Source organism: Cydia fagiglandana, chromosome 5 (genome assembly GCF_963556715.1).
Source record: "Cydia fagiglandana chromosome 5, ilCydFagi1.1, whole genome shotgun sequence".
Taxonomy (NCBI): domain Eukaryota; kingdom Metazoa; phylum Arthropoda; class Insecta; order Lepidoptera; family Tortricidae; genus Cydia; species Cydia fagiglandana.
The window spans coordinates 2,654,118-2,681,459 of NC_085936.1; the positions used below are offsets into that span (position 1 = coordinate 2,654,118).

The window sequence follows — 27,342 nt, forward strand, 5'->3', positions numbered from 1 at the left end:
AAGATCGTAAGCAATAATCGATTACCTTGAACGATATTAGTCGCACGAACTACAAATACCGTTATTAGATCGAAAGAACGTTGACCCTAAAAGGTCATAGAGTGTAGAAGACTTTGAATATTTGAACGTAAAGAATGACCCGACTTTATCTTAAAGTGTTCGTGTTCTGAATTTGAAATTGGCACCGAAAAGTTTAGAACTGCGGGTCGTATTTATTCTCTGGAAACGTGCTTACCTGTGAATGGCACTACAAACTTTTATTTGCTGTTGACAGCATCGCCCTCTTCTTAGAATGGGATTGAAGTTAGTATGAAGTAATGTTAGTTCAGGTTTTCACCGACATCTCAAATAAGTTTGTGGTGCTTTATCTGACTGTTAGATTGAATTGAGACTCGGAACTTTTGACTTTATACGGCTTTGGGTGATTTTGGAATTTGATGCGCTTTGGAAGAAAACTCGATTCGGAGAGCGATATCATCACATTTTTTACCCGACTACGGCAACGCAAAAGGAGGGTTATGATTTTGACCGGTATGTATGTGGGTATGTATGTATGTATGTTCATTTGTTCCCTCAGAACTTCTAAAGTACGCATTATAATTTGACAAACGATATGTCATTCGAATCGTCTTAAGCGTCCGCTGGTTATAGGCTATATGACGTCACAAAAAAATGAACACGGCGCCCTCTAGAGGTCATAAAGTCACTAACCAAAAAAATAAAAATGAGTAATGATGACGTGTTGTATATCATTTGAAAGGGCTCAATTAGCACATTTCAAATATATACATATTGTTAGCTTTTGCACCCGGCTTTGCTTACATGAACCCGATAAAACATTAATTTATCGGGTAGGTAATTCGAACTACGAATCTACAAGCGCTCTGAATTCTATCCGCGTATTACCCGATTAAGGCGATACAAGAAGGTTTTTGACAAAATAAATTTGTTTGGCCACTACATGGTGTTTTTTAATGATCTGCAATATTTTATTAAATGAATAGGTATAGAAGTCCCGATCAGCCCTACAAGAGACGTACGAGGCACGCTGTACGTACGAAGCTCGCTGTAGGCGTTCCAAAGCCGGGCGCCTTCGGCGCCCTTATACTAAAAGAGTCGGGCGTAGCCCGACGTACGGGGTACGCTGTGCGCGTTCTAAAGCCGGGCGCCGAAGGCGCCCTTCATAATAAAAGAGTCGGGCGTAGCCCGACGTACAAGACACACTGTACGCGTTCCAAAGCCTTTGGCGCCCTGATACTAAAGGGTCGGGCGTAGCCCGACGAACGCGTTCCAAAGCCGGGCGCCGAAGGCGCCCTCATACTAAAAGAGTCGGGCGCAGCCCGACGTACGATGCTCGCTGTACGCGTTCCAAAGCCGGGCGCCTTCGGCGTCCTCATACTAAAAGAGTCGGGCGTAGCCCGACGTACGCGTTCCAAAGCCAGGCGCCTTCGGCGCCCTCACACTAAAAGAGTCGGGCGCAGCCCGACGTACGAGGCTCGCTGTACGCGTTCCAAAGCCGGGCGCCTCTGGCGCCCTCATACTAAAAGAGTCGGGCGCAGCCCGACGTACGAGGCTCGCTGTACGCGTTCCAAAGCCGGGTGCCTTTGGCGCCCTCATACTAAAGGGTCGGGCGTAGCCCGACGAACGCGTTCCAAAGCCGGGCGCCGAAGGCGCCCTCATACTAAAAGAGTCGGGCACAGCCCGACGTACGAGGCTCGCTGTAGGCGTTACAAAGCCGGGCGCCTTCGGCGCCCTCATACTAAAAGTGTCGGGCTTAGCCCTACGTACGCGTTCCAAAGCCGGGCGCCCTCGGCGCCCTCATACCAAAAGAGTCGGGCGTAGCCCGACGTACGCGTTCCAAAGCCGGGCGCCGAAGGCGCCCTCATACCAAAGGAGTCGGGCATAGCCCGATATATGCGGCACTCTTCATGCATTTCTGTACTGCGGACGCCCTCGCAAAAGTAATATCAAGTGACTTCAAATAGTTGGTAACGAAATCATGACCCCAAAATTAATTAAATAAAAATAAGTTCAAAAACTAAAACCCGACTACTGCAAATCGCGCTCTAAAAAGTATGAAACAAGATAGAATTTTTATCTAAAAATTATCGAACAGGAAATATTATAAATGTTACCATTTTTTTAAATAAAAAATACAACGTAATATAATTTACTATTTTTTTAAATATATTTACAGAGATTCAGAGGATAGCCGTGGTCGTATGCCACTTAACCTTAAAGTTTATAATCGTGGCATACGACCACGGCGATCCTCTGAATTTCTGTAAATATATTTAAAAAAATAGTAAATTATATTACGTTGTATTTTTTATTTAAAAAAATGGTAACATTTATAATATTTCCTGTTCGATAATTTTTAGATAAAAATTCTATCTTGTTTCATACTTTTTAGAGCGCGATTTGCAGTAGTCTGGTTTTAGTTTTTGAACTTATTTTTATCTTTATATCTAGCAAGTAGGAGCTAGAAAAACGAATTGTTAACGTTTGAGTTACTAAACAAACTTTTGTATTTTTATATTTTTGAATAGCCAAATTTTGATCTAATATTGACCTTTGTGTGCGTGTATACGTCGTTTGACTTCTAATGTTATGACCATCATCAAATTCTCTTTTATTTTAACAACATCGTTATCCACGTAGATTTGCAATAAATTGCCAATTCTCACAGAGTTACCCAAGAGTCGGATAACTTTTATCAATGTTTGTTTATGAATAATCGTAGGCCATATATTTAACGTTATCTAATTTATTCATTCGCTCCAGTCGTTACTTTGGCCCTATTTATAACTCAGAAAGTTACGGGTAACTGGGTAAATTCTGCGTTCCTGAAACTTTGATGCAAGGGGGGAATAGCGTGCAGGCCCAGAATTTTCGTACGTGCCTCTTACATCTCCCCATTTCGAGATGAGGAAGACACAAAATGCGTTACTTTTTTCTCGCTAATAACTTTTGTTTTTATTGAATTTTTAACGGCGTTGTCTTTATTTGGTTTCCAATGTTATTGTAGTGAGTCAAGACGGTTATACTTGTATTTTTTATCGCGTGCTCATGTTTATGAATGATATGTAAATATTGGATAGAACAAGTTTAACTGTCACAGGCTATGCAAAACATACTAAGTTGATAGAATTTACACTAGTGTGTAACTAATACCTTCACCTACATAGGCTATATTATCTATATGTATTACACTAGTGGCTCTGTGTAGGTACCTACTGTAGGATAGCTTTCAATGTATCCATGCCTCGGCCATTTTGAAAAAAAAAACAAAAACTGAATCAAACAAAAAAAAAACTATTTAATCATCGAAACCTACTCGCAAAATATCACGCGAATCGGTTGAGAATTGCGACTTGTAGAGGAGAACATCCGGACATACGAAAGCATTTTTGCCGAAGCTGAAACGCTAACGCTCGGTCCATTATATGTTAAATTGTTATATGACCCTACCACATATCTTTGTTCTTGTATTGACATAAAAAAAACGCTTTTTAAAATGCAGTGACCTACGGCATTCCATTACTTTCGTATAACCCGCAAACCCGCATCCTTCCAATTTAATTAAGCTGAAAAACCCTTATGGCCATGCTCATATCCGTCTCATCGGTAGGTAGGTACTTAACGGCTCAATATGGCGAAGGGGCATTTTTGATCACATTTTCGCATTATTGCGTCTCCTTAGCATGAAAGTCCCTTCGCCTTGAAAGGAAGGATCACGCTCCCGGAGGACGTGTTTCGTTATGTCGGCCCTTTCAGCCCTGCCCTATATTTCCTATTTTGAGCGTCTCATAAAACCCTTATTGAAGCATCTTTGTTTGTTTAGAGAAAATGTTGCTAGAATTGTATGCTTGTTACAATGTAATGTCGGAGCATTAAGAACACCTCACATTTCTTCGAAATAGCTGAAGTTGAAATGGCATCACGATCTAACATGAAGGCCACATTCCCTGTACTGTATGTTGAGGGCTTGGGATTATTATTTCAACGTCATAGAGCGACGACTAAAGATTTTTTATCAATATATGAGTATCAAAACGATTAACTATTTCTAGTTTCCGTAATAAACACATCTACCCTAGGAATTGAAATCGACAGTTGAAACGGTAATTTTGTTAATATGTCATTCACTCATTCACCTCTACTTTTTAAATGTTACCTGCAACTGCATTTTACCCTATAAATAGGGACTTTTCGAATGTTTTACCCGTCACGGCGTTCCGTGCATAATTAATTTTCTTTGTAACTACCGTTGACATTCTGTTAATTATAATCAAAGCAATCTGCTTCCCTTGACAATGTTCCATGGAGTTTACTAGCCCAAGGCAACTTTGCAAATTCCAGTTTTCACTTGAACTTGCAGAAGGCGCTTTGAAGTAAATTAATTCGTAATATTAGAACAGGAACCATTTTACCCGCATTAATGTCGAGATAAACGTATCTCTGTGGAATTAAAGACTAAATTGGCCTGTCGTAATTCATGAACCGCATATTTACTTCTGTTTTCACCGGAACAGTGGGTCGACAATCTAATTTGGGAGGGGGCTCTTTAATTGGGTCATAATTTTGTAGTGAATTTTGTTTGTTATGGACCCTGCGGTGTTGTTGCGCCTAAATAGGATGTAGTTATGTCAATTCACGCATACTTAAAGCTAATTTTCGACACGAGCCGCTCACGCCAGAGTTACCGATGCGTGATATCTTTTTATAATTAAGTTTTTATTCGACAACTTCAAGACATTTTATGGTCACACGGAATTGTTTTCGTTTAGGCGTTTATGTTCAATAACAAAACGTTTGTGTCAAATTAAATACAAAAAACACATAATAACGATGTCAGTCACGTTCCGAGTCCTTTTGAATAAGATAAAAGACAGTTGTCCGACTCGGTCTTCTATAACATGCGACTTGCTCCATGAGTCTCTCGGTTAGATTATTTCTAAAGGATTTTGACCTTTATGCGGGCTGTTTTATAATGTACCTATTGAATATGTTCGCTTGTGTTAACAATTTGCAATGTGTGCATGGACGGTGTTAATAGCCTCAGTAGAGTGTCTGAAGCCATTACGTGGTTTTAAAAGCACCACTGTATAGTTTCATTTTGTAAAGCAATGTCGCTTTTCGCTGACATTAATTAATGATTTATAAACTTACTAAAACAATTTGTCTCTGCCCGACGGGTAGCCAGGGGAAGTTACCTGACCACAACGGAAACCTTTGTCCGGCCTAAGTATCATACCCTAACAATGAAGGGAGGTGAGAGCAGCACAGGTCACGTTCGGATATCAAGTTACGGCATTATTCTCTCTCCTATTCATCGAAAAAAGTAACTTACTCCGTATAAGCATGTAGGTAGGCTCGCGTTGTTTTGTTCGCCTCGCCTTTGTAAGGGCATGAAAACCAGTTCCCTATATAGTGCGCTAGGTACCCATGGCGAGACAAAAGCAGTAAATTGGGTATGATGATATGCGCTGTGCCGTAGTGCAGAGTTTATGAGGAAGCGTTTTTGTTTTTACTACGTATTTTGCTTCGGTTACAAGTTGCTTATCTACAGCAACATTGCACCGGATATGTTATCAAAATGATTTGCGGACGAGAAAATCGCTATTAGGCACAATGACCTGAAAAGATAATTGCATTTTATCAACGGAACAGCAGTATGAAGTATCTTACTATGTATGATAATTTAATACGTGCTTTTCCGAGTAACAATAATCGAATTATTAATTAGTAATTATAGCAATTTTGGTTACGCGAATTGATCGAGGAACTAAATTTAACAAGTTCATGAATAAACACATCAACGCAGTTCGTGCTGACTAGATATTTTGGAAATTTGTAAAAGTTAAGACGAAGTAGGCGCGAATACGATGTTAACATGAATATTGATTTTACCAATATTACTAGTAAACTCCAAGTTTTATTTTCTCTTCCAGCCATGATCGAAAGAGAAATTCGCGGGCGCAAGGCAATTAATTGTTTGACTTTGAAGTTCTAATTGTTTAACAGTTCTCTAATATAACTTAGGTTTACTAGCTTTGTTTATCGGGTCAATAATAGCAGCCAGCTTTAAACTTTGACAATGCTAAAGTGGCCATTATTGAACGTTATCTTGTTGAAATAAGGTTTACGAATGGCCAGCCAACTGTGTCTGCGATGGTACTCGTGAAGACAGTGAAATATTCGATCACTCCGCCCACTGCCAACGAGAGCGTTGCTGGACGCACGCACGACTCGAGCAACGTTCGATTACTTCCCCGTAATTTGTAATTTCGCTTCCTAACCGTGTCCGACGGTCGAAGATGAAAGTGTGTTCGAACTTCAACGTCTACGTGTTTTAAAAACGTGTAGTGAAACGCGTAGGACGTGTATGTCTATGTTTAGAATTTTAAATGCCTCTGACATTCCTTTTAATATCTATTATAGTTTCTGTAATAACTGTTAAAAACATTATAAAAGTATCCCTGCTGGATTTATATTTATCAAATGGATTAAAAGAGCTCTTACAATTAATAAAAAAACCTCGTTACTCGCTTTTTCGTATCGCTCAATTAGTGTTATCACGAGCAAGGCAGTAAACGTTACCATCAACTCATTTACGACAAAAACTGCCTCAGTTTCGTGTTTTCACGTTCAAATTTGATCGTTCGACCTTGTCGCTAAGGGAATTCAACCGTGATACTAAACGTATCAGCCCAAGGTCTGAGAAAGCTTGTAATTCTTCACAGAGCGTTACCCCCGACCCCCGGGCTGTTGCCAACAGATTTCGATTACGATTTATTGAATCATGTTGAGGTGTCAAGGGGTTCGCGTAATCTAGGCTAGATTTGAGGCCAATCACTTTATCGATTGCATAAATACCTAATATCGTTTTCATCGACTGACAAGTTACCGACCAAACATAAATATGTAGGTATGTAATAATACAATCATCTTAAGATGCAGTTCACATGATGATTAAGACTTAACTTACAGGTGCTTTTTAGTGCAACTTAAACTATTAAATCAAACCATGAATGGAAATCTAATAAATCCGTAAGTGCAGTTAAAGATCCATTGTTTAGACTTTAGATACCTATATAAAAACATTTAATGAGTCTAATGACGAATCAGATACAAGGCTGAGCACTACTTAAGTAACTATCATGACTGAATATTAAGTGATATCGATAAGGAAATCCTTTTTAATCTAAATAATCCCCTGAACTACTTATCTTTGTACATTAACACGCATGTTATCCCTATATTAATTCATACGCTAGGTATTGCATACAAGTGCATTTAGCTTTTTGTGCCCTGTCTCTCTCAATAGTCGTGTCGGCGAGGGGGTTGGAGGGTGACGGGTATAGTGGAGGTTTGCCGCCTAAGCTCAAAGCCGCCCGCCCGCCCAGTCGCTTCCAGTGCGCTGCCCTGTTCGCAGTGATTTCACCTGTTACTGTTGACAGTTCCATAGAAAACGACAAAAATAGACAGTAAAAATCCATTATCCCTGCTTTTATTCAGAAGTGGTCGGGTGTTGCATTGCCAATTAAAAACGCAATGGATTGGTAAGAGTTTCACTTATTTATGAGTTTTCCAATACATTTTATCAATGTATGCGGTGTATGCAGAAAAGTTGTTTGCTCATTAAACATGCATGAAAATTATTTTAATACGCAATATTTGCTTTTGTATTGTGTCTATTTATTTTGCGACAACCTTTAGCATGATTATGATTACCATATTTTTGGTTAGGATTTGGGTTCAACATGCGAATCTCTCGTAAACCTTTTGTGTGCCTACATATTATAATAAATTGGCATCTTGTTCAGAAGCTCTCTTATTATTCTGATTTCGTTATCTGTGTAGGCTTTCAGAGATTTATCATTAGTCATAACCATGTTTTTGAAAGACGTGCCTTGAAACTGAATAATATTTCGAAATGTCATCTTAAAGCTAATGAAATTCATTTCCTTCCATCTCGATTCATTACCGTCTTCGTAAATACGACATCACTTGATAAATTTGTGTTTTCCGTGATTTCTATATTTTCTATCCAAGATGGCAAATAAATAAATGTAAAAAAAATATACAACCCAGACGAGGGTGACGTGCCATGTTTTTGCATGTCGTCATCACACACTCCCGTATGCCGGATGATACCTCCTGCCGTCGATTGTTCTTCAGAGGAAAGGGGTGACACCCTCCAACGCATTCTTCATTCAAGTGGAAGCTGAGTTACCCATACACTTTCTTTTGTCTACCGCGTTTTTTTCTCACAAATGACATTGCTGTGTTATGGTTTAATAAAGCCTATAGAAGGTTAATCCGGGCGCCCGCAGTAAAACCAAGCTGTGCAATCCTGCTTTCCTAATGGTCGAATAGTCTCTTTCACTTTATAAGAGTAAAAATTAGCTGTATTATGACTATATTTTTTTTAAAGATCCGCACTATACAGCTTATAGTTCTAGGTTTTAATTCGTGCTATAATGCTCAGGGAAAGGACAATAATGATTTCTGCTCAATTTAATAGTGTCATTAAAAGTTTACCGTCTGTTGCCTATGAGTATACTTACAATTCTTTTTAGGATCATTATCCTTACATGTAGCTAGTTGAAAAATGCATACACAACCCTTCCGTTTTAATCCCCACGTCAAAGTACCCCACGTAATTATACCAGCGACTTAGGGTGAGTTTTTTCTCCAGGATTTCGCAATAGTGGGGTTACATGTTAGGGGTTTTTACGTAATGCGGTAGGTATGCTGCTATAGGTTGCGGTTATAAAGAAAGCGACGACATTGCAATTATGAGGCTGATATACAATCGGTAGTTTGCAATTTACGAAACGAACGTTTTCCGCATAAAATTCTTTCATAACCGGGTTATAATATATGTAGGTTTATAGTTTTTCTTCTTATACTTATGGTTAAATTTCATTGTTACAGTTTACTGCCTGGGTCGACGCCGTGATATTCGTATTTAGTCTCGACAACGAGGTCAGCTACAACACAGTCTCCAACTACTTTAACAAAATGTCACACTATCGAAACTCCGCCGAGATACCGATCATTTTGGTTGGAACACAAGGTATGTGGTATTTATGCACTATATTGTTATTAAGTTTTTTTTTATATCAAACGATATCAATAAAATTATCTCTTGACAAATAATGTGCGATGCTTAATCTTAATTTCTTTGAAATTATACTAAAGACATTTATTTCCTTTGTAAATTTATACAATACACGGAATGAGTACAATGTTCCACCTAACCAGTGATTATCGACATACTATCGTGCAATTACTAGAACTGAGGATGAAAAACTAAATAAAACAAAGAAGCTGCTCATGCGTTTCCGATAGGTTTCCTGTCCATTTACAAAATTGATTGGTTGCTCTTTCAGATGCCATAAGTGAAAGTAGTCCACGCGTCGTGGACGACAACCGCGCTCGCAAGCTGTCAAATGAACTGAGAAGATGTTCATACTACGAAACCTGCGCTACGTACGGATTGAATGTCGAGCGCGTGTTCCAAGATGGTAAGAAAGGAACGAGTTTTTTATACCGTGACGTCACGACTATCCGTCTTTTTTTCGATAGCTTCGATAACAATGAGGATCGGAATGCTGTTACCGTTTATTTACTTGTGTAGTTGGATGGAAATCAGTTACCATAATCGCTTGCATTTGCATTTTAGTGTTGCGTACGTATGTCATCGGATTTTTATTAGGATGTCCCCATTTGATATCGTAACAACAACAGTGGCACGCAACTCTGTAGTATAACAATATCACCATTAAATGAAACAGTCATGAATTTTCAACGACCTTTGCCTACATTGTGGCTTATTAACTATGTCGTTACTCTATAGCATCCGCTGGCAGAACTTGAACATCGGATGGTAAAATTATAGCAAACCAAGTTGCTATAATTTTACCATCCGATGTTTCGTGGTAGGTAACTAGGTCCCCGTTGAGTTATTTTTAAAAGATTCTATTGTATTCAAAAACATGTTTGCCACTGTCGTAATGTGTGCATGTCATTGATTGTATTTGTACAAATACAACGATGCATGCACACATACAATTTAACTTTAGTAGTTTTACAAGCCGTATTTTTATTTACAAATTGTAAGACAGTCAAATTTCACGTGAAGAGACCTAAGAATATATCTACCTACTTATCTACTCTCAATGACTATGAATGAAAAAGGTAGTCGTACCTAGAAAAAAACTGGTCAAGTTGTATACAAATAAAAAAAGGTGCCTGTCCATGGGATTACATAATACTGCATGATATTGGACATTTTTTTGCGAGGAACCGTGATCGCGTGATGGGAATGCGAGACAGTGGATCTAGTTTGGCTGCGGGGGGATTCTACGGCGCGCAGTGGTAACACCGGCCTCCCGCCGCGCGGTCGTCGCTCGTTCTCGTTCATTCGTTCCGCGTTGTTTACATTTTTGACAGTTTACGTCGCTTTGTCTTTAAATTCGCGACGGTCGCTGTCCGTTTTCAATTTGTTATTTAATTCAAATTCTGAATGGAACGATGGATAAAACGCTCATTTTCAAATCGAACATGTCGCCGATAGCGAGCCTGCGGCGTCGGAGCTCGTGCTACAACATTCAAAGAGCTGAGGAGCGTGATCGTAGGAAATCGGCAAAATTCGAATGTGTGTTGATTTCGTATAAATTAGTCGCTTTTTAGTGGAATTGGTTCAGTGTTTCCGTGCAGTGTTTTTAAGTGATGTTTCTTGTTTTAGCGTGTCAGAAGATCGTTGGTTCGAGGCTGTCGGCATCGCAGCAATGCCTGACGGGATCACGACCGGTGACGCCTCAGCCCCTGGCAAACTCTCCCAGTCACAATCATTCCACATTCCTCTATAAGGTGAGTCTACTTTAAAACACAAATCATGAACGTCAGTAATCATATATATATGCTTAGAGAAATTCACTAGTGAGCCCGCGAAAGTTGATTTGTGGATGTTTTGGTTACATTCCTATGCATAATTTAATAAATCAAATCACTTAATGTCATTCTGTATTGGTTCACGATACAAATTACTAGTTCTTGATATAATACTGATACTTCTGTAGTAATGCAATTATGTAAACAAACATGTTTACTTTGTAAACTAGCATTTAATGAAGTGTTAACTACAAGCACTCCATAAAATTTAATTACTAAAAGGAGTTTATTATGCTATAAGATGTTTGGGTCTAATTGCCACAACTGTACTTAAAATGTATTGAACAGATAGTGGTAATTATAGTCTATTCCAGTGTTTTTCAAATTTTGGATCCCGACTCCCTGGGAGGTCGCTAAGACTCTACCAGCCTTAAAACAATACATAAGCGAAAAATTTTGTTTGTACTAAGGGTGTCGCATCATGAAAAAGTTTGAAAAACACTGGTCTATTCTATAGGGACCTTAAAATAATGTTAACAAAAAAAAAACCAATGCTGTTCAGTCTCTTGGTCCATATGTTACAACATTTTGCATCTAGAATCGGGCCAAGCTAACTCTGCAGGGCATTTGTAATGACCTAAGTGACAGTGTTGGAATGTCGTCTTAAATGTCAAGTTTCTATGGTAAAAAAATGTGATATGATATGATAATATGTACTTTGTTTATACGTAGCCCTACACTATGGTGCATCAAATATAGTGCAGAGTTAGCTTAGACGAACTCTAAGGAGTAACATAGTTCACTTTGTACTTTTTGTTTATATTTTTCAAAGATTCAAATGGGATAACGAATGATGCATTCACTGACAATATTTTTTTTAAATAGAGTTTTTCGTGTCATTCCTTTAGTAAACATTGTAGTAAACTGCATATTTTTCACAAAGCGGAACAGGAAATTCGGCAGGATGGAAACTGTGGCAAGAGTATCTATTACACCCACCTTTCGTCTTTCTGACCGTTCTAACCATTACCTGCATAAATGTCCCAACATGAACACAATTAATCCTCCTACAGTCACCATCAGATATATTTAAGCGGCCAAGGGACTCAAAAATGTCTGAACATGCACTAAACATCTTGATAATAGGGGCTTTGTTCAGATTTTTGCAAAGACTTTGACTGCCCTAATATATACAATGGCAACTGTACCTGATAAGACAGCAATCTGCATGTAACCCATGAATTGCAAGTGCCCAAATGTGCTGTACACTGCAACAATAGTACATTACTACAGAGGCCGGGACGAAAGGGGTTGCCGGCCGAAGACATATAGACGGCCGAGCGAAGCGAGGCCGGATAGGTCTGAGCGCGGGCAACCCCATTTCCCGCCGAGGTATGTATAGTGCTTTTCTCAAACATGCAATGAAATAAATAAAATAAAAAATCCACGAAACCCAAGTTTTATTTATAGAAAAAACTAAAAGTAAACTACACCCAAAATGTAACCAACACGTACCTATACCATTATCACGCGTATGTTTTACACGAGTCGTGTATTTTTACTACCCGTATATTTTCATGTATCTTTGATTTTTTCGCCTTGTATCCGTCTGACTGTCGTTTTCGTCACATAAGTTTACATAGTCTTTCATGTTGATATCATGTTTCACATACATCGTTGCTTTATGCATGGAGTAAATAAGTATAATTTCCACAGTGTTGACGAACTTGTAGTTACATTCATTTAAAATATGCCACAAAACTGTTTCTAATAAACTGTAAGCCATTTTTCTTAGTTTCTCAAATAATATAATTGCCATAAGCAACCATATACATACTTCGTCTTTGACTTGGCGGCAGAGGCAGCAAGTTATTTAAAATCAATTCTGCTTACGCTGCCAATTCCAACACCTAGCTACGATTACAATTAATATTAATTTCATTATTTCGTCGGAACTCATATTAAAGTCAAAAAATCAACAACGCACCATAAATCCAATAAAACAGAATGAATATTTTTTAACTTTACCTCCATAACAATTTAAAAAATATAACTACGCGTGTTTGAGTAGACCTTTTTACCGCTAACGTTTAGATGAAATATTTTAAATGTTTTTATTTGTGTATTATTTATTAAGTTCATGTTGATTTTATACAAATAAAACTGCAAATTATAGCAAACATTGTTTTTTGTTTTTTTTTTATAGGCGTAGTGGCAGAGTGTCATTACGAACCATAAAGCAAATACTGCCTCTAGTTTTTTTTAATGGATGAATGCCACGATGCTGTGTCACAAATATCTGTGAAAAGAAAATTAAAAAAGAGGACTTTGCCGGCCTAGGCCTGCAAGATGTGTATGAAATTCCATTAACGACCTTTTGTCCTAGCCGCACCTGAAACGTCATACTTCGCAGCCTATTATAAGGAACATAACATCAATATTTCATTGCATGTTTGAGAAAAAAATATTACACTAAAGTTTCTTCCTCTATGTTGCATAAAGCATTTATGTAAACCCTTTATTCTATATCTTGCCCCTTTAATGGACCAGATTAAAAAAAACCGGGCAAGTGCGAGTCGGACTCGCGCACGAAGGGTTCCGTACCATAATGCAAAAAAAAAAACAAAAAAAAGCAAAAAGAAAACGGTCACCCATCCAAGTACTGACCCCTCCCGACGTTGCTTAACTTTGGTCAAAAATCACGTTTGTTGTATGGGAGCCCCATTTAAATCTTTATTTTATTCTGTTTTTAGTATTTGTTGTTATAGCGGCAACAGAAATACATCATCTGTGAAAATTTCAACTGTCTAGCTATCACGGTTCGCGAGATACAGCCTGGTGACAGACGGACGGACGGACGGACGGACGGACGGACGGACAGCGAAGTCTTAGTAAGAGGGTCCCGTTTCACCCTTTGGGTACGGAACCCTAAAAACATGATCCCAGTCTCATAGTTAAGTCCTAAAATTTCTGCATACAAAGAAAATACAAAAGATAATGTTATAAATTTTGCCTTGTATACCTATGAAGGATTAAAGTGTGATATCAGACCTCTGTGGATCCATCCTCCATTTTCTAGGGATCTGTCTAAAACTTTGCATTACAAGCAAGAACTAAATCTTCTAATAAAGCCAAAAATGTGACAACAATAACTCATAACATGTCATAACCTTGGCGAATAGTTTGTAGGTTCCATAGAAAATTTCTCTAGATTTTTTTTTCTAATAGCCATTATGATGATGATTATGATGATATTGTGTCCCACTGCTGTGCAAAGGCCTCGCCTGTCTTTCGGCTCTCGTCACGGATCTGTGCATGTTCCCGCCAGTCGCCACAAAACAAGACCAGGTTGTTTTGCCATCTCATTTGTGGCCTGCCTCTGCCTCGGGTGATCTGTGGTGCCCATTCGGTCACCATTTTGGCCCATCTCTCTAAAATATATCTGATATTTACTAATATGGTCAGAATCAATTTTGTCCTAATAATGCTGTTTCTAAATTGAAAGTGTTATTCAAACAGCCTCATTATGAATAATTAATATCCGGTCAGATAATTTATTCAAATGATATTATTGAGATGAATATTAATTTGATATAGTTATTCATATTATATAATTTCTTGATTGCTTTCACATTGCCACTCTAGATTGATATCTGTACAAATATAATGAATTTAATTTAGGTATTTAAATAAAAGTAAACAAAATCTACCCTCAAATGGTTCCTTAAGCCAATTGAGGGTAGATGAAAATATTACATGATTAAATAATGTAGGTTAAAGTCAGGTCGTTCAGTGACGGATCCAGGTGGTTTTGTATTTGGTTGGTTAATCAATAATTGTTATAACTACCCGAAAATGTACAAATTGTTTGTTTACTTTTATTATAATACATACGTAAATACAGACTATAGTTTGGCAAATAACGCACTTAACTTCTAGATTTCTAGAATATCACACTCAGAAGTAATCTTATCTTATCTCTCACAGTCTGTGACATAAAGATAAGATATTGATATGAGTGCATGAGAATTAGGATTATTATGAAACTGTTATCAATAACATGAGAAAATGTTATTTTTTCTGATAATGTTTGATTAGAACATGGGATTCTCAGGTGTATTATCTTGTTTTGATTTGTAATTGTTATGTAAGATAGACTTTATCATTCTATTGTTTGATTCCAGTAAGGGGCTGTTCATAAATTACGCCATCGCTTTTTGACGATTTTTGACCCCCCCCCCCCTATAATCATCCACAAATCATGCTTCAAATGACCCCATTTCCTCCTACTTCATGCTACCGTCATCCGATGTACAAACCCCCCCCCTAATTTGAAATGACGTAATTTATGAACGGACGGTTCTTTATTTATTGTAAAAACTGTACACTGATTATTAAAAATTCATCATAATTTCATGTATCTCTATAACATAAAAGTACATGTTCATATAATAAATAAATCATCTTGTAAAAAATGACAAGGTATCTTAAAAAAATTGGCATTGCAATGAATAACTTTTCTTTTTCACCTAAAGTTCAAATATTATTGAAATATATGTATATGGGATACCTAAATTTACGTCCTTATATATCAAATATTTTTTTAAATTTACAATCAAGTGCACCTACTTAGTGCTGTTTAATTAACTAAAAAAAATCGGCGAATCATTTGTATTGGAAACAAATACATCATCTGTGAAAATTTCAACCGTCTAGCTATCACGTTTCACCAGATACAGCCTGGTGACAGACAGACGGACAGTGGAGTCTTAGTATTAGGGTCCCGTTTCTACCCTTTGGGTACGTAACCCTTAAAACAAAACACCAAGTGTCCTTTTTCGAGGCCGGCCATCCTTTCCTTAAAGGGGCCCACTGATTAACAGTCCGCCGGACGGTATCGGCCTGTCAGTTGTTCGGAACTGTCAAAATTTTGTTCTAACGACAGGCCGATACCGTCCGGCGGACTGTTAATCAGTGGGCCCCTTAAGCACCCATGATTAATATTGGCACTCAACATTGTCTGAACCGGGTCAGGATTGGATGATATTGTTACGTCAAGTTATTCATACGCATGCGGCACATTTGCATGTGCATCGTGCATGCCCGTAACACGCTTGGCCATTGTGTTTGGGCAGATATGGCTCCGTCATTTACTTTTGCGATTTAAAAGGCTTGTGCCTACCGGATGTAGCGGAGACGTATTGCCTTTACAATAACAGGGCTCGAGTCTTTTGGATCACTATTTACAACAAATATTTTTAAGGGAAATGTGACGAAGACTGGTATATATAAAATTTATCGCAGGAAGACTGTCATAGGTCATAGGACAAGAAGTCCTCCTTCTGATCTTTTTACCATCTGTAAGTGGAGTATGTGTAGTCACCAGCAATAATATATTACACAACGAAGGCAAAAATATCTGACACGATAATATTCGCAGTACAATAAGAGCGCGTCACATATTTTTGCGGCCTTCATTCTGTCACATATTATTGCTGGTGACTGTAAAAACGCAAGAGTTAAAAGCGACGAAAGAGCTTGAATTGTAGACGGTTTTCTTCACATTTACCTTACATACCGTCAAGTGTGTACTGTGTTAAAAATTGATTAATATTGTCCTTCACTGCCTGAAACACAGGGAATCCTAGTTCAGGCATTTGTAAACTACTTGTCTCTATATAAATTGTTAGTCTTTAAGAACAACCACTGTACTATATTTTTCTCAATAAATTATTTGTATTTGTATTTATTTGTATTTGTGTACAGGCATTACACGTAAGACAGTGTTGTACATGTGAAGTCTGTATCTGAATTAAAGTGACCCACTGTTATATTTCCCAAGCTAGTATACTTACTATTAAATTGCTTAGATGCTCGGACTGAAAGTGGACATAAAAATAATATCGAAATTCTATGACGTATGTTGTGTGGTTTTCATACATTCCTCTTGTTCGTTAAGGCCTAATTGTGTCAAAAATAAAACTAACCACTCTTTAATTCTCCAGGACTCTCTCCCGCGAGGCCACCACACCCTATCTGCCTCGTCCCACCACCTCCACCGAGGCGCCTCGTCGTTCGACGCCTCCTCAAACAGCAGCGGCATCTCGTCGACCCATGTGGTGGAGATCCACAGTACAAATGGGTCGGATACGTCTTCGCGGTGGGGGAATTCGCTTGGGAGCCACGGGTCGAGTTCTGGTCTCGTGTCGATTGCGACGGAGAATAATAATGTGAAGTTTACACAGCCGCACTGCTTAGGTATGTTAGAAACCTCTTTGCTCTGCGAAAATCTGCTATATTTCTAGTCTTTCCCTCCTCTCTTCTCGTTCTATATCCCTCACTATCAGTACTATCACTCCCTCATTGCATATAACCATTTCCCTCCGTCCCGCTTCCTTCTCCTTCCCTCACTTTCTCCCTCCTCTCATTATTCCTTTCACATTCCCTCACGCTCGCCCTCCTTCCCTCATCTCATTGCCCTCCCTCGTACTACCTCTCTCTTTCTCCTTCACTCTATCAATGTCTTGTTAAAGCGCTCCCGTAAAGTACGTGTCCATAACGCTACCGTAACCGCTTACCATCAAGTGGACTGTATGCTTATTTGCCACTAATACGGTACAAAAAGATCAGTCGTTGCTCTCATCAAGTTTTTGTCCTGGACACAAATTCATAGTACTTATAACTCTCTTGACTCTCTTATCCTCTAACCAAACCTTGCCAAGCAAAATGAAATTTTATTGTGTTAACACAAAGTTCAAATTAGAATGGAACAGGAGACCTTTTTATAGGTCTCTGGGCGGCTAGAGGTATGTAATCATTAATCAAACATTAAATTGTGATTCATTTGTTCACAGACAACCTCCAAGTGAAAGACAAAGACCTACCAACGCCATCGTCCACACCTACCACCTCCAGAAAATCACGAAGAAGATCGAACTTATTCACACCGTCAAAGAAAGGAGACGACCGACTAAAGAACGGAGAGCTAGGCTCCGGTCGGGCGATACCCTTAAAACAGGGGTATTTGTATAAGAAGAGTAGTAAAGCCCTCAATAAGGAGTGGAAGAAGAAATATGTGACGCTCTGCGATGATGGGAGATTGACTTATCATCCTAGTTTACATGTGAGTACTATTACCTAATAATTCGTGGTAGTATGTTCGCGATCCCAGGACGCCGGTGTGGGTTTAGTGGGAAGGCTCCTCCCCCTCTTTTCACAATTGAAAAGAGCTGGGAGAGTCCCACATACTCCCCCATAATGGGCCCACCTCATGGCCAGGGGGACGATGCGTAACAGCATTCGCACATCGAAATAAAACAGCTATTAATAATTAATATATTTTATAAACTGAATTCACATACTAGTCTATTTTGCTATCAATCCATCCATAGATAAATAAGTATAAAAATAAATATAGAATGAGTGGTAACTCCATACATCAGTTTTATTAACAAAACGCGAGTTATTTCGTAGTGGACATCTAGCGTCAAGTAGTGGAATTTATCAGTACCTACTGCTAGTTGACAATAGATGTCGCAACGCACGAAAACTAATGCGCAACAATTTTCAGCTAATATAACCGGATTCACCGGGACTATACTTTCAACTCCATCTGCTTATAAATCTTATAATATTAGTTGTAAATTGTTAGCAGTACATTTTTCGTCCGGGCTTGGTCCCATAGTAAAAGTTGCTGAGTATAATCCCAAAACCTCCCTGGCAACGGGAATGCAGTTATTTTTATAGCCAACGTGTATAAGAAAACTGTCACCTTGCATCTTGTCCAGCATATTAGTAAACTTCTATTTTCTCGATACTTTATTACCAAGTCGTGACATACATTTTATAGTTTACCTTCCTTTAACTTGCTTTAACATAAACATCTCCATATACTATACAACTTGTTCCTGTGTTGTGCAAGGCAATTACGATCGAGTTATGATCAAAACAGAACTATTATTAATAATATTATTGTTGCATACTAACTTTAGTACGACGTAGTTTACACTGAATTTGAATTGTGTTATTGTTTCGTGCTTGAGAAAATTAGATATACGATATTGTGTATATAGTATAGTAACACGCAGAGTCAGTGTCGGAAGGAGAAGACTCGTGGTATGTTTTGACTCTATATGTAACACAAACGTACGTTGGAAAACAATCGAAGATATTTTGTCTTAGTGATGTCATAGAATAAATAATAGTACTAGGTACAGAAGACTCGCTCTCTAACAAAACGCGTCAGTTACGATCAGCACAGATATGGCCGCTAGGTGGCGACACCGCTTCGCGCGGCTTATGGCTTTCCCAAAAATAGGGGCGGAACGGATGTACTTTTAGCTACCTGTAGAAAAGCGACGAAATCGCGGAGTGAGCCACGCCTGGTGATGTGCAAAAACAAGTTTTGAACTTTTTACTTCTCTTGGTTATTAACATTTTGCTTTTACTTTTTAGGGTTCCGTACCCAAAGGGTAAAACGGGACCCTATTACTAAGACTTCGCTGTCCGTCCGTCCGTCCGTCCGTCCGTCCGTCTGTCACACACAGGCGAAAAATCAATAAAAGTCGGACAAAACCTAAACATTCAGGATTATTATAGAAATCGTATTAATGCAGGTTTGCCAACTAATAAAAACAAAATTACAATTATATTATGACATTTTCTTCTAAAAGCGAAGCTTCTTGGGAAGCGACTTTTTACCACCCAATTTTCTTAGTCCTGTTAAATAAGGATCGGAAGACACTAAAAGTCTCTTGAAAGTGTCTTCCATAGCCATTTGCCTAAAAAAAAATGTCGCTTAGTCACATTTTTGATTAAACTAGTCATCGATTAAAATGAAAATTTTGTTAAAATGTCGCGTAAGGTCGCATAAAATAATGGTTGTATGTTAAAATCCAAGTTCTGTAGTTTCTAAAATTGATAATATCAAAACCGGATCTATCAGGAAGTTGTACTTTTCTCCTTGGTGAAGTTGAACAATGTGCAAAAAATACAAGACATTACACTTATTTTTTTTTATAATAAACAAGCAAGCATAGCTATCAAAAGTAACTATTAGTAATTAGGTTATTACCTCCTGGAAGGGTATCCATCATTAAATCACAACTTTCTGGAAGCAAACGATAAATAAGTAAGCACATAAGTAACACTCGCAGAGCACTAAAATATTCGCCTTTGAACAAGTCGAACTTTGGAATGAGAACGTGTCGCGTAGATGACTCTAACATGAAAATGATTATGCGAGTAGCGTGCACTGTTTATTGGACTACCCGCTAAGATTGGTTTTTGCCTGTTGGGGCTACTTAGAAGTTTTTTGGTTTTGTCCGACTTTTATTGATTTTTCGCCTGTGTGTGTCACCAGGCTGTATCTCACGAACCGTGATAGCTAGACAGTTGAAATTTTCACAGATTATGTATTTCTGTTGCCGCTATAACAACAAATACTAAAAACAGAATAAAATAAAGATTTAAATGGGGCTCCCATACAACAAACGTGATTTTTGACCAAAGTTAAGCAACGTCGGGCGGGGTCAGTACTTGGATGGGTGACTGTTTTTTTTTGCTTTTTTTTGTTTTTTTTTTTTGCATTGTGGTGCGGAACCCTTCGTGCGCGAGTCCGACTCGCACTTGCCCGGTTTTTCCAATTAAACAAGTATGAAAATCATACTCACACCATTCATACTCAGTATCCTTTGATGAACTTTTTAGTACTTTTTGTGATTCCTAACGAGTTTACACATTAAATGCCGTGAGCTTTCATTACCTACCATTTTAAATATTGCCACTATTGTCAGGCTTGACAAAACTGTGTTTATTTACCAAACATGGGTCTAAATATAATTTGATTGAGAACTATAGCTTTGTCAAGCCATTTACGACAAAAGTTACTATATTTAGTAAACTCTTGAACAACGTAACGTATTTTGAAGAGAAGTTTACATTATTTGAATGTGGACTATAGTTCGTTTTTTTTAGCATTAGAAATTAGGTAAACAATCTTGATGTGTCTTTTAATTGAAAAACACATTTTAAAAATACGTTACGGCAAATATGTAACAATTATGATTGTCATACGATCTTTTATAGTCTTCTGCTTTCATAAGTAATAGTTATTGATTTTTAAAAAGCGTTTTTCAATTAAAAGACATGTTAAGATCGCTTACCTTCTTTCAAGTTATTTCTAATGCTAAAAAAACGAACTATAGGACCACAATTTTTTAATTTTTCGTGGGTTCTAATGTCAGTCTTTTATTTTCCAGGATTACATGGAGGATGTGAACGGCAAGGAGATCTCCCTACAATACGTGACAGTGAAGGTGCCCGGACAGAAGCCGAGAGGCTCCAAGTCCATCATCACAACCGTGCCAGGCTACAATGGGTACAGCAGTCTGGATCTGCATGACAGCATCGGGGGACTGAGTCTTGGTGAGTCCATATCCAAACTCTGGAAGTTTGGGTCTGTCTGGGAGTTGAAATAAAAAAGCAGAAGCACTTAATTAAGATTTTTATTAATCTTATTGCTACACTCTCGACCGGGAGAGCAACTAAATAGCGAGCCATTCGTTGGACCTTCTGTAGGCGCGCGGATTGCTGACAATACACAAGCTGGCCCTATAGAAGTAATTTATTGATCGCTATTTTACTTTAAAATTTTACTGCATGTGCAAATTTAACACATTCACTGCCAAAAACCCGCTAGGCTTTCTTATTCAAAAAATCTAAGTATAGCGTCCTAACTTTTCGGCGCGGTTCACTACGGGAGTTGCAAGCAGGCATCTAATATCCTAAGAAATTCCGTAGGCACTAGTTATGAAAGCCTCTGCTATTTGACATTCCAACTAAGAAGGATTAAGGATTGACTTATAGGGGTTGTTCCAGTTTCCTCACGTTGTTTTCATAGACCCAAATATATTTTATACACAAGTTCTAAAAACGCATTGGAACGAGCCATGGTTCGTACCCGGCAACTTATAGCTAGACTTAATTCCTGTTTTTAATTTCAGGATACAAAGACAAGCCAGTCCGCGTGACTGACAAGGCGTTGATGTCAGCGTTCGACACGCTGAAAGAGCCTGCGTCGTCGCGGCAATCTCTCGCTTCAGAGGCTGAGGCTAATGGCGATAAAGATACGCCGCATGTCAAGAAACGACATAGGCGGATGAAGAGCAGCGGCGTGAAAAAGGATGGGGATGATGGTGAGGTCTCATTTTGGGTTTTAATAAAGTCATGTTCTTACATTTTGGTGCCGTGACCAGGATATCTATTAATTTGAAATTAAAATGATAACAGCAACTGGATCTACGAACATTTTTCGATTATTAGAGCACTAGCATGGCCAGAGGCGCCACAAGCCCTCAGTAAAAATAAAATTCGACTGATGCCCCTGTGGCTGGTTGAACAAGGGGCTGACTGGAATCAACTGGGCACAGGAGGCCTTGGTCACTTTTTATTAGTTACTGACGTTTCGGTTTTTTTATACAGCACTACTCCTCTACTGTCACGATTCACGGTATCGTTTCAGCAGAAAAAATATCTCCGCGTTCTATCTTGTTGCAACAAATACTTCTATGAAAAATTCAAAAGCTGATAAATAGAGGTTATTTAAATTTTGGAGTGCTACGAATCGAGATAATAAATTAATGTTCCTCCACCAGATGCCGACGGCGGCGCTTCATGCGAGTTCACAATAGTGTCGCTGGACGGCAAGAGATGGCGCTGGGAAGTAGGTGGCGCTAGCGGCGCGGCAGCCGCGGCTGAGAGAGATGCGTGGGTGTGCGCCGTAGAGGCACAGATACTGGCTTCTTTACAAGGAAGGGTAAGTGTTTATCCCAGTTTCAAGATATTGGTTACTGTGAAAAAAATCTCGGATGTTTCATCCGTCCGAAAATACCTTTATTCAAAAACTCGTCCCTTTATAGTTCGTTTTTTTAGCATTAGAAAAAAGGTAAATAATCTTGATGTGTCTTTTAATTGAAAAACACATTTTAAAGATAAGTTACGGCAAATATGTAACAATTATGAATCTAATACGATCATTTATATTCTTCTGCTTTCATAAGTAAATAGTTATTGATTTTTTAAAAGCGTTTTTCAATTAAAAGACATGTCAAGATCGCTTACCTTCTTTCAAGTTCTTTCTAATGCTAAAAAAACGAACTATAGATCACACACACAACACATCGAAACGTTCTTTTTAATGTTTCTATTGTGGCTCGTGCCGCGTGACACGTGGCCCCGTCTTGTAAACGCTCCATAACAAATGTGCCGTATCTACACAAATTAATTTTCATGCAATAACTGTCATATTTGCCGATATTCCATTTTTTTTTCTATGTTGTTGACAAAATAATTGCTTCGTACAAAAAGTTGCCAAATGATATATCAGACAATTATATTAAATCATGTGTACGTTCCGTCTTGATATGGTTTGAACTTGTAAAGGGGCCCACTGATTAACAGTCCGCCGGACGGTATCGGCCTGTTAGTTGTTCAGAACTGTCACAATTTTGTTCTAACTGACTGGCCGATACCGTCCGGCGGACTGTTAATCAGTGGGCTCCTTTACATACAGTTTCACTTCATTTATTTGTTTAACAATGTAATAATTTTCACAGACGTCCCGATTACCAGCGCCGACGGGCGCCAACTCCACAGGCGATGTTCGCGCCACGTACTACATTCGGCGGGTCCACGGCAACGATAAATGTGCAGATTGTGGGGCTAACGGTACGTACCCATAGATATTGCATGGTTGAAAGTGTTGAAACCTCGGCTCGTACCAATGAGTTTTTCGGAACTTATGTACGAAGTATCATTTGATATTTACCAGTCGCTTTTCGGTGAAGGAAAACATCGTGAGGAAACCGGATTAATCCCAATAAGGTCTAGTTTACCCTCTGGCTTGGAAGGTCAGATGGCAGTCGCTTTCGTAAAATCTAGTGTCTTCGCCAATTATTGGGATTAGTTGCCAACTTAAATCTAAACGAAGCTATACCCCTCTGCCACGCATACGGTAAATTTACTCCATGTTCGAGTCGAAAGTTTATTTGTATGACGTCCGTGTCTTTGAACGGACCAATCACGGCACGGGACTTCGCTCACCTCGTCCCGCGCACCCCCGCATTTTTGGCATCATCGGTTGCATGAAATAATTGCTCTAAACTCGGTCTAGAGGATTCCTAGTCTATGGGTTCGCTAAATAGAAGCTGCTAACCATCTAAGTGGTGTAGATCGGCTTATTGCCGTGAAGTTTCAATCCCAACCCAACGTTAAGTATTCGATTTAGACCACAAGGTGACATAGTAGACATACTGGCTAACGCGTTCAGTTCAGTAATATTTATTCTAATTTCCAGACCCTGACTGGGCGAGCTTGAACCTGGGAGTGTTAATCTGCATCGAGTGCTCGGGCATACACCGAAATCTCGGCTCGCACATCTCACGCGTGCGATCACTAGACCTGGACGAGTGGCCGTGAGTACTCTATCATATCGACGATCTTAATACGTATTCATCTTTATATTCGTTTGTAATAAAAACATGTAATACTTATTGAGAAATAAATGAATCTAAATCCATTATTAACTCCTAATACCAAAAAGGATTTGAAGTAGAGAGTTACTGTCATGGTAAATTATGTAGCTACAGTTTATTTACTGCCATCTTTCGGCAGAAGATTAACACTGCTTGACCGTCATTTGACTTTGATCCTTATTCCTTAACTGATATGTGTTAACTTTTTAAATATTAATATTCACGCCATCTACTCGAGCATAGGCTGAAGGTTGTGGCGCCATCGCTCGAAAACATGGAACCATACATTAATATTTTATATAAGTTAACACATATCAGTGAAAGAATAAGGATCAAAGTCAAATGGCGTTCTAACAGTTTTATGTTCTGTCGAAAGATGGCAGTAAATTTACAATGGCTACATAATTTACTTTGACAATCCGTCGCTATAGAATTTATTCTCTTTGCTAATACTAAGTATACTGTACTATGTGAGGTGTGCTTATATACAGGGTGTTTGGTACATCGTTTGCCATATTAAAACGGCAGATAGCTCGAGTCATTTGCTATCTTCTCATGCCTGGAAAAATAAAATTGCTAATGGGTTTTTTACTACTACGCAAGTATAAATTTGAAATTTACGATAAACTGTCATAAATAAATAAATATTATACGACATTTTTACACAAATTGGCTAAGCCCCACGGTAAGCTCAAGAAGGCTTGTGTTGTGGGTACTCAGACAACGATATATGTAATATATAAATACTTAAATACTTAGAAAACAACCATGGCTCAGGAACAAATATCTGTATCATCATACAAATAAATGCCCTTACCAGGATTCGAACCCGGGACCATCGGCTTCATAGGCAGGGTCACTACCCACGAGGCCAGACCGGTCGTCAAAAAAAATATAATAGGTCGTGAAAAAAATGTTTTGCACCAAATTAAAAATTTCTGGGCCTGAGAAGACAGCAAATGACTCAACCTATCTGCCGTTTTAATTTGGCAAACGAAACTGAAGAACGCCAAACACCCTGTATACCTACTTTTACCTTGGGGGCACGGAATGCACGCTCGACGCGGAAGCCGACAGCCATATATTTGTATTGTGTTTTTCCATTTGCAGATTGGGTCACGTGAGTGTCATGGTGTCTATGGGCAATGCGCTGGCCAACAACATTTGGGAGGCGGACCTACGAGGGCATATAAAACCTATCGCGTCTTCTAGTCGGGAGGAGAAAGAAAGGTAATACTTTAGTTTAATGATAGAAGATATAATTAAAGTACTTATAATTTTTATGGCTTGTTTATAGCTTTAGTTTTGAATTCAACATCAAAAAATATGTATAATAGAGAATATTAGGTAAAGTTCTGCGTAGGTGGCACCACTGGCACATACAGTAAATAGACCTCATTGACATCATCAATGACATCATGCGTTACTAGGTCAATCACATGGCCTACCGTGAAACAAGGCAATCGAAAGTTCGGTTTCTGCCTTATCACTCTTGCTTAGTCGATCGATAGAGCAAATAAAGAAATTTTGATTTTTGCGTTTCGCGGTAGGCCACCTGTAAACAAACCGCCTTGGTGCATCAATGACATAGTGAAAACTGTTTAAGGTCTAGTATGTGTAAGTTGCACTATGGTTTACAAAATAAATTAGCGCTGCACTCTGGCGGCAGAACATTGCAGTAATACTCCCTATTGACTTAGGAGTGGGGGTTCCAAACTTTTTTTACCTGAGGGCCACATTGCGCCTCAGAGGCTCTCGCGGGCCGGATCGGAACGCTGTCGGCGGGCCGGATTTTAACGCTTCGCGGGCCGAATATTCGGCCCGCGAGCCGGGGTTTCGAGAGCCCTGACTTAGGATAATTAATTAACAGCAGATAGCTTTATTTGTACTTTATGTGGTATAGAGTTAATATTAGAGAGGCACCGGATATCCGGTTACTGTTAGGTATCTAGCTTATCTGGCTCTCTTTTTCCGGCCGGATACTGGATAGTGACCTACTATCTGGCCGGATATGAGACAGAGTTGGGCAAAATGTAATCGACTGACGATTAACGATTAAAATTAACCGACTTAATCGCGAGCAACGATTAAAAGTGACGATTAATTAATTTTAGTCGAAAAGCTCCGACTAATATTGTCACGATTAAATTAATCGTCGACTAATTACCGGCGATTAATTTTTTTAATCGATTAATTAGTTCGATTAATTTTCTCTCGGTTAATTTTAGCAATAAATATGGTCTTTTTAACCGACTTTAAAAAAAGAACGAGGTGCCTAATTCGTCTGAAACATTTATAAATAATATAAGTAACAGACGAATTTTTATGTATGTTCACTTGGAGACTATTAATTTCGACCGTCTTCGAATTTTGTTTTTGTTTGAAAAGGGATGTTTTAGAGTTCGTCCCATTTTGTTATCAATAAAATACTGAAATCGCTATAGGCATACCTAAAGCAAAATTATCATTTTTTTAAACAAACACGTGCATTTGCTCTCGAAAGGTACTTACTATTGTGCGAATTATATAGACCGGCTGACGAAGATATAATAATGGCATTTTAAGCTCTGTAGGCAATTTTTTTTGTTAAAGGTTCTTATCTCGGGTTATGTTGACAGTTTTTAAGGTCGTATAACAATGGCAAATTATGGATAAACGGATTGTTATCTATTTTGCAATTTCTAGTCCTGTGTAAACAATAAAACAAACCGACAAAGAGTACGTATGCTTAGTATTTTATGTCACTGTATTATATGCCACGTGTTATTAGTTTCTCAACTTACCCAGGTGTTAAACCCTTAAATGCATGATTTTGTCTTTTTGCCGGAAATTAATATATGTATCACATAATTGTTTCCTGATTCTAGGAAAAATGGTAAAAAAAATATAGCATCGATTTTTACTG

General features: G+C 38.6%; 1 protein-coding gene across 4 annotated transcripts in view; it reads left to right on the forward strand.

Moving 5' to 3' along the window:
• Positions 1-27,342, forward strand: part of LOC134664275 (centaurin-gamma-1A) — a 424,789-nt gene that overhangs the window by 390,998 nt on the left and 6,449 nt on the right. For 2 of the 4 annotated variants that reach the window (XM_063520824.1, XM_063520825.1), the window contains exons 4-14: positions 8,944-9,085; positions 9,402-9,536; positions 10,760-10,884; positions 16,911-17,163; positions 17,760-18,028; positions 21,165-21,330; positions 21,909-22,100; positions 22,560-22,720; positions 23,520-23,631; positions 24,260-24,377; positions 25,548-25,667. In XM_063520824.1, the coding sequence (XP_063376894.1) occupies positions 8,944-9,085; positions 9,402-9,536; positions 10,760-10,884; positions 16,911-17,163; positions 17,760-18,028; positions 21,165-21,330; positions 21,909-22,100; positions 22,560-22,720; positions 23,520-23,631; positions 24,260-24,377; positions 25,548-25,667 (1,793 nt within the window). Of the gene's footprint in view, positions 1-7,340; positions 7,566-8,943; positions 9,086-9,401; positions 9,537-10,411; positions 10,670-10,759; positions 10,885-16,910; positions 17,164-17,759; positions 18,029-21,164; positions 21,331-21,908; positions 22,101-22,559; positions 22,721-23,519; positions 23,632-24,259; positions 24,378-25,547; positions 25,668-27,342 lie in introns of those variants that run through there. The other 2 variants (XM_063520826.1, XM_063520827.1) reach the window with 2 other exon arrangements.